The 19,451-nt window shown below is 41.0% G+C and overlaps 1 protein-coding gene across 4 annotated transcripts in view; it reads left to right on the top strand.

Moving 5' to 3' along the window:
• Nucleotides 1–997: 997 nt before the first annotated feature.
• LOC142662745 (uncharacterized) overlaps nucleotides 998–19,451 on the top strand; it is a 93,603-nt gene continuing 75,149 nt past the window's right edge. For 2 of the 4 annotated variants that reach the window (XR_012850966.1, XR_012850967.1), the window contains exons 1-2: nucleotides 998–1,079; nucleotides 1,487–1,599. Coding sequence is in view for 1 of the 4 variants with exons in the window: in XM_075840970.1 (XP_075697085.1) it covers nucleotides 1,048–1,079; nucleotides 10,365–10,480 (148 nt within the window). In the remaining 3 variants the exon portion in view is untranslated. Of the gene's footprint in view, nucleotides 1,080–1,486; nucleotides 2,271–10,364; nucleotides 10,481–19,451 lie in introns of those variants that run through there. The other 2 variants (XR_012850965.1, XM_075840970.1) reach the window with 2 other exon arrangements.

Raw genomic sequence — 19,451 nt, forward strand, 5'->3', positions numbered from 1 at the left:
TGCTTCTGAGGCCGGTGCTTCAGTCCATTACCGCCCGAGGGCCACATGTGGGATATTTCTACTGCAGAATCTGGACAATAAGTATTGAGTTGCGTTTCTCTGGTAAAACATTTTGTGCATAAACTTTCTAAATGCTGTTGTGAATACTTTGAGGGGTCTAGTTTCTAAAATGTCGTGTTTCATAGGGGTGTCTAATATATAGGCCCCTCAAAGCCACTTCAGAACTGAACTGGAAGCCCAAAAAAAATAATTAGGCAATACTTCGCTTCTATACGAACTAGTTAGCGATTCACAGTGTGATGAAGTAAGGGGAAGCAGCGCTTATACGAGCGGTGCACCCCCTTCAAACAGCCGATGACTTTTCAGTTCACAGGTAGCAGAGTTACATGATGGGGAATTTGTTTTCCTGTTGTGTAACTCTGCTACCTGTCAATGGAAAAATCAGCTGCCAGAGTGAAAAATGTTTCCACACAGAGGAGTACCGCAAAGAAACACCTGGGAATCAGACATGATGGACTAACATTTTTCCCTGTGGTGGATGACTTTTCAGTTGACAGGTAGCAGAGTTACATGAAGGGGAATTATTTTTCATCGATGGCTAGTTAGGAGCGCTGCTTCCCTTTAGTTTTTTCTTGCTCACTGTGAATCTCCGACACAGGATGCAGCGGCGATCCACAGGTATTGCTCCTTTTATCCCAATTCACATGTTAGAATTCAATTTTTTTTATTTTATATATATATATATAAAATACAGTATTTAAAACTAAGACTGTATAAACAGTTAATATACATTTAGAAAACGTATAATTATAAAGACCAAACTTTACGTATCATCATATAGGGTCAGTGTTGTTTAAAAACGCAGATATCCAGTGATTTCAGCTTGTGCTAGCAGTAATAGAATGAGAGCACCAAAATGAAGACTGGGATTGCAGAAGTTAGTAGAGCTGGGTGTAGTAGGCGGAGCAAGTGCACTGCTGCATGCACATTGCATGCTGGGACTAGAGCAGTGCATGCAGGGAGGAGAAACACAGGAAGAGAAGAGGAATGAACTTACTGAGCAAAACAAACCTCTCCAGGTAAACAATAGGGAGTAATGTTACTAAAACCATTTATTATCAAGAAAAAGCTAGACAGAGTGCACTAATATCTTAATAGAGGAACATTGCATTGATTTAAGAAATAAAAAAAAGTATTGGAAAACCCCTTTAAGCTTCGGTAATGACAGATTGGCAGGTCCTGGCTTGGAGTATTAGTGAGGACGTGCAATAGAACGTATCCGTGTGAGCACTTTATTGTGTGCAAAATTAGACTTAATATAAATGCATATATCAAGATAATGATACAAGATTTATAAGGCTGCAAAAAGCGATAGAAAAAAAAAGCTGTGCACGCTGCAAAATACATTCTGCTGCTTTATTTTCAAATAGCCGAAATGTTGATAAAATCACCGCTTTTGACTTAGAAACCCATAATTATCTCCCAGCCAGTTCAGCGATAAGAAATAAGAAACCAAATGACTGCCTGCATGGCTCAGACAGCAACCAGAGAAAAGGGAGGCGAGAAGAAAAATGAAGTGAGAAAACAGCAGAAGCAGTCGTGAGTGGGAAAGAAGTGGCATTCAGTAGATAATGTGTTGCTGTACTGACACACGACAGACGCTCAGATCCCTGCACTGCGTGGGAGGCTGCACAAGTCTTGTAGGCCTCCCTCTCTTTTCCCAGGCAGGAAGCACACAGCCTACAATAGAAGCAGTCATTCTGCTCTGGTGGCCAGCCAGAACCTAACTCCCTCAATTTCCTCCTAGCAACACATGCTCTATGCCCCTCAGGTCTCTTCTAGATTAACCCCTTCACACAGGCTTCACATAACTCAGCTATGTGCAGGAATGCAAAGCGCACAGAAATAATAGACAATGACTCCTATTACAGAATGTAATATTCCTAAAGTGGCGTACATAGACAGGACGGGGATTAAATTGGGCCCTCATTTTAGTGCCGGGATTGTCACCCAAGATGTTGATTTCCCACTCCATGCCCTTTCCATGACCCTTGGGCCAATTGCTTGCTCCTGTGGACAAGGGAGTCCTGCACTGGTTCTCGACACCCAATAACGAGGGTTGTGCCCCCTCTGTCCAAAGGCCTCATAGCAGCCACATGGTCTGCGTCTATGGTACCTACATCCTTGTATTCCTATAATGCATCTGTGATTATGAATTAGCAAGTGGCATTGTGGTCCTCTTTAGATATTAAAGATCAAGATTATGATAAGCATTTTGTTTTATTTTCTATGTACAAAGCAGGGGTTATAGAATGAGGCACAGGAGTGTAAAAAAGAAATAAAATAGTGGGGTCCCGTTCACTTCATTCATGGACTAACTGATGCAGAAAGTATATTAAGTGCATGCAGTCTCCATGCAAGGAACAATCTGACAACATATTTATTCCATCCGCAATACCATGCATTTAGCCATATGATCTAAACATCTGCGCAGTCCCCCAAAACACAATATTTGGCGGCTTCCCCAAAAGGCTTCAAAACATTCAAAATGCAGTTTACTAAACAACCAGATATTCAGAATTTCTAAGAAATCATTGTCCAACTCCAAAACGTAATGGGAATAGACCGACTAGATACGGAGAGACAAACAGTAGGAGGACCCGACCGCTTGAAGTGGAGAAAATTCATTATTACCCACTTAAATTGTAGGGAGATTATTGACCGTTTCCCATTCCAACAAACATCTTCGTATAATAAGGAGAACCTGAGAGGTTCTCTCTGTCTACTCAGAGTATGACAAATCCCAGAGACAGGGAGAAGGAATGGGGTATAAGTAGTCGCACTCTCACATGCTTCTATGTAATAGTCATATCTCCAATGAACTCCTGGACAACCCGGGACGTCCACTAGAACTTGAATTATATCAGGAAATATAAAAGTGAAGTGCTTGGTGCTTTTGTAACACCAATTTGCTCAATATTGTACCTTAGTTTTTGTAATGGGCCGTATCACAAAATAAATGTTTGATTTTGTGTTTTTATATATACTCCGATTTTGCTGTTGTGTAATGGCAAAGACCTATTAAAAACAGGATATAAAAAAAAAGACCATGACTTGTCTAATCCCTCAAAGAATCCTTTGGAGATAGGCAAACCAATAGATTTTATTAATTTTCCTGCTAATTAAATCAAAGGAATATATTCGAAGCTACAATTGTTTCAAACGTAAAAATTTTTTGAAAAATGCTCTAAGATTCTATAATTTTAGAAACACATTTCAGACGGAGGATCCACCTCTCATTTCTATAATGAAGACCTTGTATGGAATTTAGGCAATTTTGTGTGTACTAGTTGTCACACCCATGGCCACGGGCAGGCGGGATTACTCACCTCCCGACGGCCACAGCCATGGATCTGTGAGCACTGGCCCACATCTCCTCCTCAGGAGATGCCAGCACTCACTTTTGCTTCATTCTGCTGTGTCCCGTAGGGGGCGCGCATGCACGCTCGTGCCCGGTCTTAAAGGGCCAGCGCACGCACGTGAATTTAATATGTAATTAGCCCATACTTACCCTGGACTATAAGAAGGGCCCTGCCCCTTCCCTCATTGCCTGAGCATTGTTGTGTTTACCCGTGTTAGTCTTAGCAAACGGTCCCTTAGTATTCCCGTACCTGCTACCTGTATCCCGTGCTACCTTGTTCCTGTGCCATAGAGAGTTGGAGTCGTGTTACACTGTGCAAGGTCCCATCCAGGCCTACCATCGCTACTCTCTGAATTACCACAAGTACCTTTATCTCATATCCTGTATCCTGTATCCTGTACAGCGGTACGGCCCAGTGGGTCCACATACCCACAGATCGTGACAGTAGTCCTTCTCAATGAATTTGAATATCATCAAAACGTTAATTTCAGTAATTCAATTCAAAAAGTGAAACTCATTATATAGATTCATTGCACACAGAGGGATCTATTTCCGGCATTTTTTTCTTTTAATGTTGAAGGTTATGGCTAACCGTTAATGAAAACCTAAACTTTAGTGTCTCAGAAAATTTGAGTATTATATAAGCCCAATTTAAAAAATGATTTTGAATACCGAAATGTTGCCCTACTGAAAAGTCTGTACAGTATATGCCCTCAATACTTGGTTGGGGCTCCTTTTGCAGGAATTACTGCATCCATGCGGCGTGGCATGGAGGCGATCAGCCGGTGGCACTGCTGAGGTGTTATCAATGCGGCGTGGCATGGGGGTGATCAGCCTGTGGCACTGCTGAGGTGTTATCAATGCGGCGTGGCATGGGGGCGATCAGCCTGTGGCACTGCTAAGGTGTTATGGAAGCCCAGGTTGCTTTGAGAGTGGCCTTCAGCTCGTCTGCATTGTTGGGTCTGGTGTCTCTCATCTTCCTCTTGACAATACCCTATATATTCTCTATGGGGTTTAGGTCAGGCGAGTTTGCTGGCCAATCAAGCGCAGTGATATTGTGGTCATTAAACCAGGTATTGGTACTTTTGTCAGTGCGGGCAGGTGCCACGTCCTGCTGGAAAATGTAATCAGCATCTCCATAAAGCTTGACAGCAGAGGGAAGCATGAAGTGCTCGAAAATGTCCTGCTAGACGCTGCGTGGACTCTAGACTAGATATAACACAGTGGACTAACACCAGCAGATGACAAGGCCCCCAAACCATCACTGACTGTGGAAACTCCACATTGGACCACAAGCAACTTGGATTGAGCCTCTCCACTCTTCCTCCAGACTCTGAGACCTTGATTTCCAAATGAAATGCAAAATTTACTTTCATCTGGAAACAGGACTTTGGACACGGAGCAGCAGTGTTGGTCCACTGAGACACTAAATTTTGGGTTTTCATTAACGGTCAGCCATAAATCATCAACATTAAAATAAAAAATGCTGGAAATAGATCACTCTGTGTGTAATGAATCTATATTATATAGGAGTTTCACTTTTTGAATTGAATTACTGAAATAAACTTTTTGATGATATTCTAATTCATTGAGAAGGACTAGTATATATGGGGACATTCATGTATTTGGTGATACTAGGTTTACCTGGGTTGTTATAGAACTTGACTTAGTGTATCTCATTATTGCCTTTAACCTGTTGAAGAATAACAGTACAGGGCAGAATAATCCTACAAATGCAGATGTCCATGTCTTATCACTTATCAGTGTCCGCATATAATAAACGTATTGTCGCTGCGTAAATTTCTAATCCGGGAAATCTCACAAGTCAGAATCATGAGTCATTATCAGAAGCTCTGCGGTAAGTTCTACTTGATAAAAAGGAACCAGGACTTTCCTTGACCTCATTTTCTAAGATGACATCAGTTAATGTGGCTCACTCACGAAATACCAGACAAGTTGAGGAGAATGTCCTAGTTATTTAAAAATTAAGCAGGAACAACTTCCTCATAGCTAAATAAATCAAGCAAAACTATGACGAATGACAGATCTTTTAATCAGTGCTCCTTAACATTCTGGCCAGCATGGAGCTCCACTTCCCACATTGACTCCTATCTGGTAGCGATACGTGAGCTCCATTTGGATCTTGCACTTCTTCATATCATAGAGGCCATGGGTTTAAATCCGAATCCAACAAGGTCAACATCTTAACATATTTTACTTAAAACGGATGTCCACTTTGGATCATCTCTGTTTGGTAGAAGGGTCCTCCAACGAAAAGCGGATCACAGGGTTCTAGGTTCATCAGCGATCAGCAGTAATCTGCACAGGAACCTGACAAGTGTTCAGTGTCCCTGCTGCACCACCAGGGGCAAATGAAGCATTACACAGTTCTCATTAAAATTAGATATATAATATATGGACAAGCCAGGTCCTCCAGAATGACATGCTCTTTGTAGCCACTCAGTACTCTGGCTAACAGATGAGGGTCTTGAATTGGGGACTTTCCTCTATTAACCCAAAATTACCTAAATGGGCATTTGAAAATTGAGTTTTCTAAACCAGACAAGCCCTTTACCGTTAGTTGTACCATTGAAGAACACTAAACTCTGCTTCCTGGCTCCAGTCAAAGATTAGCGACCGAGCTGCAGTACTGCAGCTCTGCCCCTATTCAAGTGAATAGGAGCAGAGGCGCAGTTCCGCCAAACGGCCGCTATGCAGTGGTCGGAGCCATCAAGTTCCGGCTCCAACTACTGCATCCCATTCAAAACATGTGGTGCCCAGAGACAGCAGGATCAGCTGATCGGTGCGGGGTCCGGGTGTTGGACCTGCACCAATCATATACTGATGACCTATCTGGTGGATAGGTCATCAGCTATCAGAACGTGGAAAACCCCTTTGAAACAATGCTGTACAAAAAATATCATAAATTACTAGACTCCTATAGAGAGAGAGAGAAACCGCAGCACACTAATGTATGAAACACTCTTGACTCCTATTTGACTTTCATACGCATGGCAACCATCTATGGCGTATATCATAGGTCCTGTGCCATTTCTCTTTTTTGCCTTGCCCTCTTGGTGCATTTTCTGAGAACCGATCTGACTAATACAGGCAAGAGGGAACTATACTATAAATGAGATAATGTATTAGATAACTAGATGTTATAATAATTTGCACATTTGCCAAGTAGGGCAGCCATGCAATTTCAGCATGAGTTAAATGATTCATACAAGAACGAATGCCAAAGTAGAACATTTATAGGGAGGAACATGTTTAGTAACATCACAGTATAAAAAGCATTGTTCTGAGGTCATCATGTCTGCAGAGGAGTATCGGTGTGATATGTACTGTAAGAATTAAGGAGATCAGCTGACGTTCGACTTTAATATTTATAAAAACCTGCACATGATCTAATTCTAATTCATAGGGGTAGAACAGCTGGTGAACATTGGATGGACACAGACAAAAGACGGCCTCCATGCCAGAACAGTATATGGCCCCGACTATAGAGTAGCACAGGTTACACATATTGCATGTCCGCCCCTGCTGGTGTGTCTATACCTAATCCACATATCCACCCTCCGCCCCAATCTTATAACACCATAAGCATCATATCCTTTGAATTAGCTTCTCCTTAAATTGTCACCATGTAATGATAGAACATGCTGACAAATAAATGGCACTTCCAATAGGGCTGAACTTCTGCTTGTCACATATGAATAGAAAATTGTATCTCTCTGTAAATACAACATTACCACCAAATTGGTCCACTGCTCAAACGTCTGCTTTACCAACATGTACACGTTTACATTTTGGGTAACAACCCTATTTCAAGGCCTCTTCAAGAACCGAAGCACTCAAGATCATCAAGAGATTTTCCAAGATGTTGGAAAAATCTCTTTGCAACCTGTGTAGCTGGTTCAGATACACAGGGGCCCGAGGAGAGAGTGGGGTGCTAATGTAAGGACTGCAGAATACCGCATGGGACCTGGACATCAGAAGTAAGATGCAGGGAGTGGGCTCAGCAGGATTTGCCCATGAAAAAGTGGAGGGAGCTGCTCTACAATGTCACATTAGTACGGTCATGTTAGAAATTTTAGCTTTGGTTTCATGTCCCTTTAAGAGTAGTGAGGTCTTACTGTATATTTTAGGCGGTATATATTCTTTCCTCTACATCTGGCTGTAGACAGCAGAGTACATGGTTCTGTAGCCTATATGCTGTAATTGTTCCCGAAATCTCCTGTGTCAGCAGGAGAATTGTGTCGTGTATTTTTCCAGCCAGATGTGAATTCCACACCTGCTCTCGTGCTATCCAAGAAGGTGAGAGCCGTGCTTGGATTCTACTGCTTGGGATTTATTCCTCTTTTTTTTTTGTAATATGTATGCACCCATATAAATCTGTTTTTCGGTTCTATCATCATGAGCCTCAAAAAAAAATGTACAAAAATTTCTTTTTTAAAGGAACATTCTTTAAATGGTGTTCTTTGATGGGTCCAATTTATTCCAATTGGAGGCAAACTGATGCAATAATGTATCAATTTGTATCAATTCTGACAGGAGGTTTTTACACAGCATGCTGCATTTTTACGTTCTGTGATTAAGATTTTATGAAAAATTTTGGATCATTTGCAACAAAAAGACAAGTCTGTGAACTTTACTGTGTTTAGTCTTCACCACCAGACTGACAACTTCTTCTCTTTTTGAAGCCGGTTGGATCGCTGCAAAGAAAGGGGCTTTGTATTTAATTTTAAACGGTAGTTTCCAAATTTGTAAACTGCATATGGATTAAAATAACAAATAATGACTTACTCACTTCTCAAATCCCCCTCCACATCATTGGTTTCATGGTCCGGCACAGTGCTGGTTTACAACATTGCAGCAATGACCGACATGTGATGACAGTAGCCAATCACTGGCATCAGTGGTGATGTATAAACTTTATTGAATCGCCACTGCGGCCAGCGATTGGCTGCCACGGTCATGTGTTGGGACAACTCGTCATCATTGCAGCGATACAAGCAAAGATCATCCGGGGACAGCACAAGAAAGTCGAGTAAATCGTTTTTTGTCATTCTAACTCATATCCAGGTTATTTGAACGTTTTTTAGAGCCTTTAAAAACCCTTTAAGATTATAGTGAATATTGCTTGAAGTGGAAACACCTCAGTCATTTTATAGACTTGTTTTCTTCATGTTCTATGTAACTTTTATTTTATATGCAGTGGTTTATACATTTAAAACCAGTAAAAGGTAGTGCAAGTGATGGATACTGCTCAAAAGAAGCCAATAAGTAAGAGCATATCATTGTTACTAGAATGCACTAAGAACATTGTATGGCTGAGTTCATATGTGTCAATTCTGTTTTTTCTAAACCATCATAAGAGCAGAAAAACGAAATGACGGAGTGCCGGATCTGTTGCACGTCAGACTCCAACGGTGCCCGACGAAGTGACGGAGCCTCTAGAGCAGATATAAACACAGCATATGTTATATTTCATCCTCATCTTTTTATTTACATATTTAGCCTAAGGGCCTGTTCACATCAGCGCTGGCTTCCGTTCATGGGTTCCGTTCGACCATTCCGTCAGATGAACCGAAGAACGGAAAGCCAAACGAAAACCATAGCTTCCATCTGCATTACCATTGATTACAATTAGTTTACATTTGTTTACGTTGCGTAAGGTTTTCGGTTTTCTTTAAAAAACAATAGCGTAGTCGACTACAGAAGCTATGGTTTTCATTTGGCTTTGCATTCATCGGTTGCTTTGACGGAAATATCGAACGGAACCAATGAACGGCAACTGGTGTGAACAGGCCATTATTGACATGTTTTCAGCGCTTCTAATCGAATAGGGTAAATTTAGACATACTGAATGTCACTGGGGTAACATCTGCAGCAAAATGTTGTATTGTAGTTAATGGGACTTTAATACCTCTAATGCAGCAGAAAGTTATATGTATCAAAATGTACTAACAGATTAGACTTCAATGGGGGAAAAAAACACATGTATGTAGAGTTTTTTTGGTGTGGAAGTGGCGTGGGTACCACTTTCAGTACTTGCGGACGAATCCAACCATTGTAAAAAAAAAAAAGGAAGAAGGAGGCCTACAAATATAACATGATGGATTTTCCATGTCCTACTTGAGATGCAGCCAGTCTCGGTGTTATGTTGCTAGGACACTATACTGATTAGTAATGTACTGTGAGTCTGGTTTCCGGATGCTTGGATAGGTGATTATTTGGGTTGCATAATGGCACATTGCCCTGTAGGTATCAGCAGTATAATTAGATGTACATATGGAATATATAGAGGAACTGGGGCTAGACTAACTGGGCAATGTGACCCGCAATGTCAAAATGGGTTGTCCAAACCAGATAACCGAATTGATATGTTGAGGATATTAGAGGATTGATTTAGAATGAAGCCAGGATTTGACATATTGGATTGCCCGTTTTAATCTAGAAGAGTTTTTCTCATTACAACCAGGACGAAATATTACTGATAAAACTGCTCTATTCCATTTACAATTTGTGGCTATATTATAAAAGGGTATTACACCTTAATGTCCATCATCCATAGCCCTTCCAGATCCAATAAATAGACTTCTGAATCTATACAACTATAGTAATGATAACACTCCAGCTTCTGGTTGTTGTCCAAAAGTTTGGCTATGTAGGATCTATAGGAGTTAACCTGGTTGTTTTTGATGCATTTTGCATGCAATTCATCATCATGTCTCTCTTCTTAATGAAGGAAAAAAAACTTAGCATAACTCCCACCGAGTCATTGCCAGTGAGGTAAATAGACTTATGGGTCCTTCTAGTGATGTAATAATACACCTCCACCTCCTGCTTTTGGTCCAAAGCATTGCTATCCCATCCACAGACTTGTTAATTGTTGAAACTCCGTTTCTGCAATAAAGGATTATTCTACTCTTTTTAGACTGCTATTAGAGAGAAGATATATTATCTGCATCTGCTCAATAACCAGGTGTGAAGACTACGCAGAGTGCATGCTCCTGGCACGACCTGTCCTTTCTGCCGTTGATGCCAGCAGTGGTAAGATTTATGGCTTCATATACATAAGGTGCATTGGAGTGGGATGCACCAACTATGCATTTTCCCTTTATTAATACAAACTCCCTAATATTTTATCATAGATGATTAACTGTACTGTATTGACATCAGATCCATATAGTATTTAAATTACTCTTTTCATTTTCCATATTTCCTATGTATAAGGTCTCGCATTAATCATGGTCCTGTATGTATATAGGTTCTTTAACACTACACATTTATATCCACAACTAAGAATACATGTATTTTGTTTACGTGGCAAGCTGTAATATTCTTCTTATTAGCATGCTGCACATTGGGACAGGCTTGGGAGGATAGCAACCTTGGAGACACTATGGTTACTCTTCATTGATCTGATGCCTTTTCATCCCTTTCTAATATATTTTTAAAGGTTACGGTGATCCTATAATTAAAATTTTTATATTTCAACGCTACAGGCTGTGAGAAGCGCATCTAGTTTTCATTTCTTTTTTTGTTTCCTTTGTGTTGTAGCTGTAGACTAGTGCCAAATCTTCCATATGATACTGCTCTGTATTCCTCCAGAGAATGGCAACGTCAGCCAATGCTAGACACATAAATAGTTGGAAATATCGATTGTAGGTGGTTTACATATTTGTTTTGCTTGTAGTCCTGTATAAGGAATCTAATCACATTGTTTCATGTCCTCAGTATGGCTGAACTTCAAGTATGTCTGTGGTTTAGCAATAGAGGCAGCAGTGGTACCAACTGCGCCAGTGCCCAGAGGTTCTGGAGGACCTCACTGTAACTACCAGTTATGAGAAATGTTCTTGATGAGAAGCGGCTTTGGGTGATATCAGGGCCGATTTTATCTATTTAGTGAGAAGTGCAAATTTATTTAACTTTATATAGTGTCAACATATTCTGCAGCAGTTCATGGATCGTATTCAGCAGTGGTCTCTGCCACCACTGGTCTCCTTATGCCAAGCTTATCTCCGTATTGCAAATACAAGCATAACAAGACCATAACGCATCATGGAAAGAGTGGGTACCACTGAGCAATAGTGCTGGTTATTGTTTTCACTACATAATAAGGAATGACTATACTATTTTCTCTGTTTCAATGTCAAAGACATTGGGGCTCATTTATAGATTGAGACTAAATGCTAGGCCAGAAATGTAGCCCTTCCACTACAAGTAGTAGAGCAGCATGGCTTAAACCTTGCGGGCAGAACTAGATGACCTCATGGAAGGTATATTTAATTTTATTAAAAGAAGGAACTTTTTTACCAAAATCGATTAGTGGCCGTTGCAGAGGCTCTTTTAGAATGGGACATTTGCCCCAAAGTTTCTATCCATCACATCCCCTTCCATGCCGATGAAACACAAGATTCTTCAAGAACAAGCCTTCGTCATATGCCCTTTTGGCTGAAAAGTTTATGTTTTACCCAACTCAGATGAGTCAGGGGTAATATTAGAGACTCATCTTTGAACAGAATCATATAGAGGGCTCACGCCAGAGAAAGTAAAACTAAAAATTGCCTATCCTAGGATTTAGGAGATCTTTGCCTGATGGTGCCTTTCTAAAGAAATTAATGTCGAAGCTCCTTCAATAGATGATAATCTAGATTTCCCCCAGAATGTTTCAAGACCGAGCACACTCATACTTCAGGTAAGAAGTTTGCTTTCTTCTGGCTATAAATATCTACTAAGACTAGGGGAGCTCTATGCTCTATATTCATGGACCCATATCTATCCTTTGGGGAAAAGGTTCTCCTGAAACAGATTGGGTTTCCTACCCAAAGTTCCTATCTTTCAGCATAGAACATAGATTTTTTTTTCCAGTTTTCTATCCTCAACTTTCTGTAACGGATGTAAAACCTTGAATGTGGTTAGATGTCTTTTAATTTATATCTCTAGAACTAAGAATTTCGGGCTTGATGAAAATTTACAAATTTCTTTCTTTAGTAAAGCCTAAAGGAAGGACAACTTCCAGGACATCAATCCCTAAATGGATTAAAGTGGATTCTGCCTACAATCCTTTAGGTTAGGATCCACCAGGCTTGGTCGAAACTCACTCTACCGGAGCGGTGTTAGTTTCTTGGGTTGAATGTGCCGCTGTACTTTTATACCAGATTTGCTTTGTTGCTTCTCTGGCTTCTCCCTATACATTTATTAAAAATTACAAGCTAGATGTTTGAGCTTTGGAAGAGGATTTGCCTTCTACATCTCCATACGATGTGCTGCTAGAGGACGTAAGGGAAGTTTGGATTAAGAATGTGAATCGGTTTCCCTTAGTCCTGACAGCAGAACAAAGTTTCCTTCCATCGCAAAGTCAATTCAATTCTCTGTAATACTCAAAGGGGTTGGAGAACATGGGGGTTCATATCAGTTGGGTTTAATTTCATCAAAATTTCCACCTGTCTTGTCAGTGCACAGAGGAGTGGAACTCATTTCTTGCGCAACTGATGAGACTAGGATATCAGATTTACAATAGAAATCTACATTATGCTATATCTTCATTTAAGATCATTACATCTAGCACAGGGGCAGGCAAATTATGCCAAATCACCCTCATGACATTTCTGACATTTTGTGCCTATGAGCCATTTTGGATATTATGTCTTCTAAACCAAATCTGTTTATCTCAAGCCAAATACTAGATGCAACAATATACAGACCCAAAGGCAACTAACAGCCATTTAGACAGGGGCACAAATATTTAATTTGGTGTGTTGAAGTAAAACGCGACATCTCAGTTGAGATAATGACTCTTACTAGAGTTCAGCAACTAAAATTGCCCATGGCCAAGATGTGGCTCTCTAAACTCTTTGTGCCTTGCAATTTCTCTAAAATTGTCAGAATCTGTAGGCCGACAATTTGTGAATAGTTTTCTGATCAGTCTCATGCATGCCTAAAGACAGGCTATGCCATTGCTATAAGAAAAATGGTTGGTTATGGGGAACCTTGCTCTTTCTGAAGGTCACCAACTTGATGATGAAGGATGTGCCTGCTGTGTACTCAGCATTTTGTACTAAATTCTGGCCCTGCTTTTAATACAATGTCCAATACTGAAATAGGAGATAGATTTGTTTTTTAATAAAGTTCTGGCCTACTCCCCTGCCCCACCACTTATCTAAAAGCCAGAAGCATAGCTAGGTTCTCCAGCTCCCAAGGCAAAAGGTTCAGTTCGGCGCCCCCCCCCCCCAACTCCTTTCCCGACATCTCCTTACCCCTCACAATGTTTGCTTTCTCTACCAATCAATGAGATGTAATATTTTGTTTTCATCTTTTTTTTTTTTATGTAACTCGAACATAAAACCATTTATACATTGCTCGTTCCCGATAATTGCCCCGTGTAAACAGGGCAACGATCAGTAGATGAACCAGCAAACGCTTGATCATCATCTTATCGTATAGCTTTAAATGTCCAAAGTACTATCTTTGTCGGCAGCACATCTCTCTGTGTAAATGTATGGGCACGAGCGATCGGAGTAACGAGCGCTTGTCCCTACACATAGCTCCTTGTGAAAAAGGAGCAAACGAGCACCAATAAATGAGCCGTCTCGTTGATCGGCGCTAGTTTACATGGCCCAGGTCGGGCCATTTAATACCAGCTTTAGGTAGTTAACATTACAATAAATTAAATGAAAATAAATTAAAGAGGTCAGTGTGCCTGACTAAATAGATTGTATAACTGAGGCTAATGAAACTATATGGTGACATACTGAAGAGCCTCCCCTTGTAGATAGTGCCACACAAACCCTCCTGTAGATAGCACTACACCCCCCCCCCCCTCCCTGTACATAGCGCGATTGGGGCTCCCTAGAGAAGCTCCTGACTTCACTGTCCATATATGTATAGTGACGTCAGGAGCTTCTCCAGGAGTAGAATCCCCGGGCAGAGAAATGCTCTGGAAGGGGATTCCGCTCCAGGAGGAGCTCATGACGTCACTGTGCATAAAAGGACATGGCTCAGGGGCTCCCTCTAGGAGTGGAATACCCGACCAGAGCGTCGACAATGCTCTGGTCGGGGATTCTGTTCCAGGGGGAGCGAATGGCAGGGTAGGGAACGGATAGTTTCCTGCTCTGCCAGAACATTCAATTGCATCTGTGCCCAGCGCCCCCCCCCCCTAAATTCTCTCCTAGATGCGCCCCTGTAAAAGCCATTAAGTATATGCATTGAGAAAGTTTAAGAGCTTAATATTTTATACCATATCGGCTCAAGGTTTCTGAAAGCCTAATCATTCAAAAGAAAACCTTCAATGTATTGTACATAGGAGAAAAAAAGAAAAAAGTATCTGGTCCACTTCAAGTGTTTGACTCAAAGAATGTCATAAAAAGACGCATGACATAAGCAGAAATAGTAATAAAGTTATTTATTTGTAAGTGATAATGATCTTGTGAATAGTAGTTTTCGTAATAGACGCAAATGGAGAGAAAACTACAGATTTTAAAATGCTCTGAAAGAGGTTACAGAGTTAGTGGATGATTCCTATATTCATATCCATAGATCGTAAGGGAAGAATGCATTAATGATGCACTGGAGTGTCTAGAGGATCATGTGGAAACACTTGGAGTATCTGGAAAACTACTTACAATGCAGCTTGAATCCATCCAGCATGTTCTCAGATGGAGCTCCAGTAGAGAAGAGAAAAACACAGCAGCCTCGGAATACCCATTCACCGCCAAATATAGAGAATTCACATGTAGGGTTACCTTTATCACACAGGTAACTTGCACCCGCCTGCAACATTGTTACATGTGTTTCATTAAGGTTTAATAAAAGCCCCAATTGTCATCATATCCAGCAGGATCTGGGATTTGTCATAACTAGAGGCATTTTATCTAGGGCTTTATTGTTTGGGAAGCCCAATATTTGATGACCACATTTCTGTACTTACAGGACAGAATGTCTTCACCACATGAATGGAGCAGCCTTGCATGATGGGGATGTGGCTGCTCATGAGTATTTCTGGGCATTGTTCTAGAGTTATTAGATGCACATCTGTTATATAATGGATTTCTACATCTATAATGGCTTCTGCATATCAGTGCATTTCTTGTTGTGAACTAAAAGTCCAATCATGGACACTACTAAAAGTTACAAATATTTTCAAGCCTAAAAATTGCACATGCAATTTTAATGCATATATACAGTATCTTCTATATAAACTATTGCTCAGCAGAGAGTTTTGATACTAAAAAGTTGTCCCAGCACCTCAGGGCAGCATATACTATACCAAGATACACATGTTGTAAATGCAAGCCTAGATTGTATACAACTCATGATAAAGGCCCTTATAGTACAGAGGGAATTATACTACTATATTTATTCTGCATTATATAAAAGGTTAGAACTGATACAGATATCCTTCAAGCATTGCCTCCCAGAATGCCACCATTATAGGGCATGCATTAGAGCAGTGGTCCCCAACCAGTGGCTCGGGAGCCACATGTGGCTCACAACCCCCTACTGTGTTGCTTGCCATAGGATCCCTAAGTTATAACCATATGCTCTTGCTAGAATATGACATCCACATAACAATAACAATCTGGGTGGTTGAATATCAGTGTGTTAAATTTCAAACTGAAATAGTTACCTGCAAATTTATATTTCATTATTTAGATTTTTTCTACATTTCATATGTTAACATAGGATTCTATAGCGCTGGTGGCCGTTCGGCACACGGGAGCCGGAGACGAGGCGGATGCTCCCTTAAACTGCAGAGTTATGAGCCTCTGGCAGCACGGACTACACACAGTTCATGTTGCTGCTAAAACCAGAAGTTATTTAGAAAAACGATTATTGTACACACTCCTGCCCTATAAAAGTTTGTCAGTGAAAGTGGAGGTACACAAGGTATAAAAAGTTGGGGACCGCTGCATTAGAGCAGGTCACAATGTTTTTTTAATCATTCACGTGGAATCTGAGTAAAAATCTCCTTGCGCACCGTAGGTGCCCATAGAATTCAATGGGCACCTTATTCAGGATCCCAGTATCATAGATCACAAATACAGCCAAGAGGCCATAGACATTAGATTTCTGTAGGCAGATCAGGCTAATTTCAGTGGGAACCATCAATGTACTAGCATATGCTACTTTGGCGATCAAGGATGGTGAAAATTATTGGATCTCTGATCAGTTTAGGGGGCAAATTGACATGTATGGACAACTTCAGTTTGTTGGAGTACGTTAGGCAGTAAAAGCATTGGTGTATTAAATCCTATAACCAAGGACTACAATGTACGCTGTAGAGATGAACCAACCGCAAATCTTATACTCGGTGAAACCTATTCTACCATCTCTTGTGGGCTGTGCCGAAACGTTGTCACTCATTTTTATTTCGAGTAACAATGGCTTGCATCGATGGTGTGAGATTTTCTACATACGTATTTCCTAATAGGAGTTGCGTTATTGATAAATTATTAATAACATTTCTGCTGAGTTATATGTGAAGACCAAGGACCACTTGTTAGTTATTGGTTTTACACAGACAGCCTGGGGTTAATGTAACCAGCTGTGCTTTGTTCGTGTACCAGGCACACTCCTGAGGGCTGCGGCCAAGTTCCGAAGAGTTGAAAATCCCACACTGCTTGACAGAAAATAACTTACATTGCAGATTTTGGGCGGGGCTGAGTAAAATGTGCCTCTGTATTCACTGTGCCGTGGCCTCAGGGTGCATATTTTTGTAATTAGTCCCTTTCTGCTCAGCAGTTTTGCAGCTGTGATGACATTTGGGTGTCGCCCCCTTGTTTCTCACGCTTTTCTTGCCAAGCCGTCTAGCCGCTGGTCAACAGCCAAGGGTGAGGTCTGTGAGCCCCCACTCCTTGTGTACATGGGGAAGTGAGCCACGGTTTCCCTTGACGGTTTCCCTGACAAGGTCGTCACAGCAGACTAAGCCCTCCCTGCTCATATGGACAGAAGTAAAAGAGATTAGAAAGGAGAGGAAGGAAAAGAGGCACGTTGTATTCCCGCACACCAGTTTTATCCAATTTCACTCAATTGGAATAACAGCATGGGGAAAATCTGGAAGTGTGCAAAATAGATTTGAAGTAATATTCACCAAATCCATGTAAAGATGAACCTTATTTTACCTTTGGGTTCATTTCATTACTCTAATTTTTGGTTTTAAGGCAGATAAGTTTTACATATACATGGCTAAACAGCGTGCAATATAAAAGGTCAACAAGCAGGGAAGTTAACACAGCTACGTTCTATTCCCCATAATAAAGGGCATATTATCCATTGACCTATGGGGCACATGGAGGCAGGCCCCAGCCCCATCCTTTTCTCTATGAATAATATAAACCTGTGACACAGACACCTCAATACTAGCAAGTTAGGAGGGATGCATTCCAAAAGGTCACTCTATAAGACCCTTCGCGACAGGATGGAAGATGGGTCAAGTGGTGGGCTTTCATGCCCTAGATTTGGTAAAGCGTGTTATGATGGTATGAACCAGCGCCAAAATTACATGGCTTATGACCTGACTGCTTGTTCTTCCAATGCTGCAGCGCTTCAAGCTACCTTACTCGATTGATGAGTAAAAGAGGTAAAGTGTGAACGATCTGCTCTCCTTCTGGTCGGATAGTAAGTATCTGAGAATTCATGACATTGAATGAGCCTCACAGAGCATTAGTACTGGCCCTTTCACATACAAAAAAAATAAATAAAAAAGGATGATTGGTCTTGTAATTGACCTCTGTCTCGGACAGACATCTTTACATTACATGTAAGATCCCCTTATTTAGGTAAACTAGTAAGTGCAATTTCACCCAATGAAGGGCCACTAAGAAGGCTACCACCGGTCCTGATGATTGAACTGTAATATTGCAAGTATGGATGTTCAGAAAAATGAACCTTTAGTTATTGCCTGGGGAAAAAAGTTTCCCACATGTTTGAAAACAACAATGTATAATGATAGAAAGCAAAATTTAAATTTCAGTTAATCTGGTCCAAATGGATAGAAAAGTACAACCTAATGGGTTAAATCCCTTAAAAACACATGAATAGGGGAGATCTTCTTAAAACAAACTATTTTTTTCCACCTTTTTCTCCTCTCTCCTCATGGGTGGTAAGGGTTGGGGGTGGTTTCAGAAAGAGAGAATTGCTTAAGAAAGCAAGATGTAATTTTGTATGTACAATTTTCTATTTTGTCTATAAAAAAAAAGAAAAAAGGACATTACAAATACTAATGATCACTCATGGTCACCCACTTGGCCGTTCAGAAGCAGCAAGAGGGATCACTTGATACACGCCAAATGTTTCTCGTGCCCCAGAACGTGATTCCTTGATAACCATCTGATGGGGTCGGAAAACCATCACATGCGCTGAAGAGCATACATAGTTTGCTCTTCTAGGCCCCCAGTTCAGCAAGTGCAGATTTTAGTGGGTGCACTCAGTAGTTTACCATTACGAGATGCCCTCTGTCCTGAAGACAATTCCCTTTAAGTCTTTGTCCTCTTTGCAGTACCGGATGGTCAGCCATAAAACAGATTTCCCCCTTGACGAGCAGGTGAATTGATCTATTTTATTTGGTTGGTTGTTTTCTGATATTTTTTCCATACAGTCTAATCATAGTGAATGGAGGGTAACGATAGTAACAGAATTGAAGGATACTTGATGAGATAACTGATACATTCTGATCTAGATGCATATCCTTGCTCGGTTTTCATGAGCATGTTCCTGCTATCTCGCCTCCTCCCTTCCAGTTTTTCTCTCTCGCCTCCTTGCTCACACTCCAACATGTTGTTCACAGAACTGCTAAATTAAAGCAGGGAGGCCTTGACACTTGAGATGCTTCCTACATCATAGAAGGTGCTGACCCCCCCTTCACTCCCACCCTGCTTCCTCCCAAAGGTTCCTCTTGCAGAATTTAATGACGTTCAGAGATTAAAGTCCCCCCTCACAGATCCAGCACACCCTCCGCACACCTTCCTCTTACTGCCTCAGCTGCAGGCCCGGAAACAGCACTCCAGCTGCTGCTTATTAC

This window comes from Rhinoderma darwinii, chromosome 10 (genome assembly GCF_050947455.1).
Source record: "Rhinoderma darwinii isolate aRhiDar2 chromosome 10, aRhiDar2.hap1, whole genome shotgun sequence".
Lineage (NCBI taxonomy): Eukaryota > Metazoa > Chordata > Amphibia > Anura > Rhinodermatidae > Rhinoderma > Rhinoderma darwinii.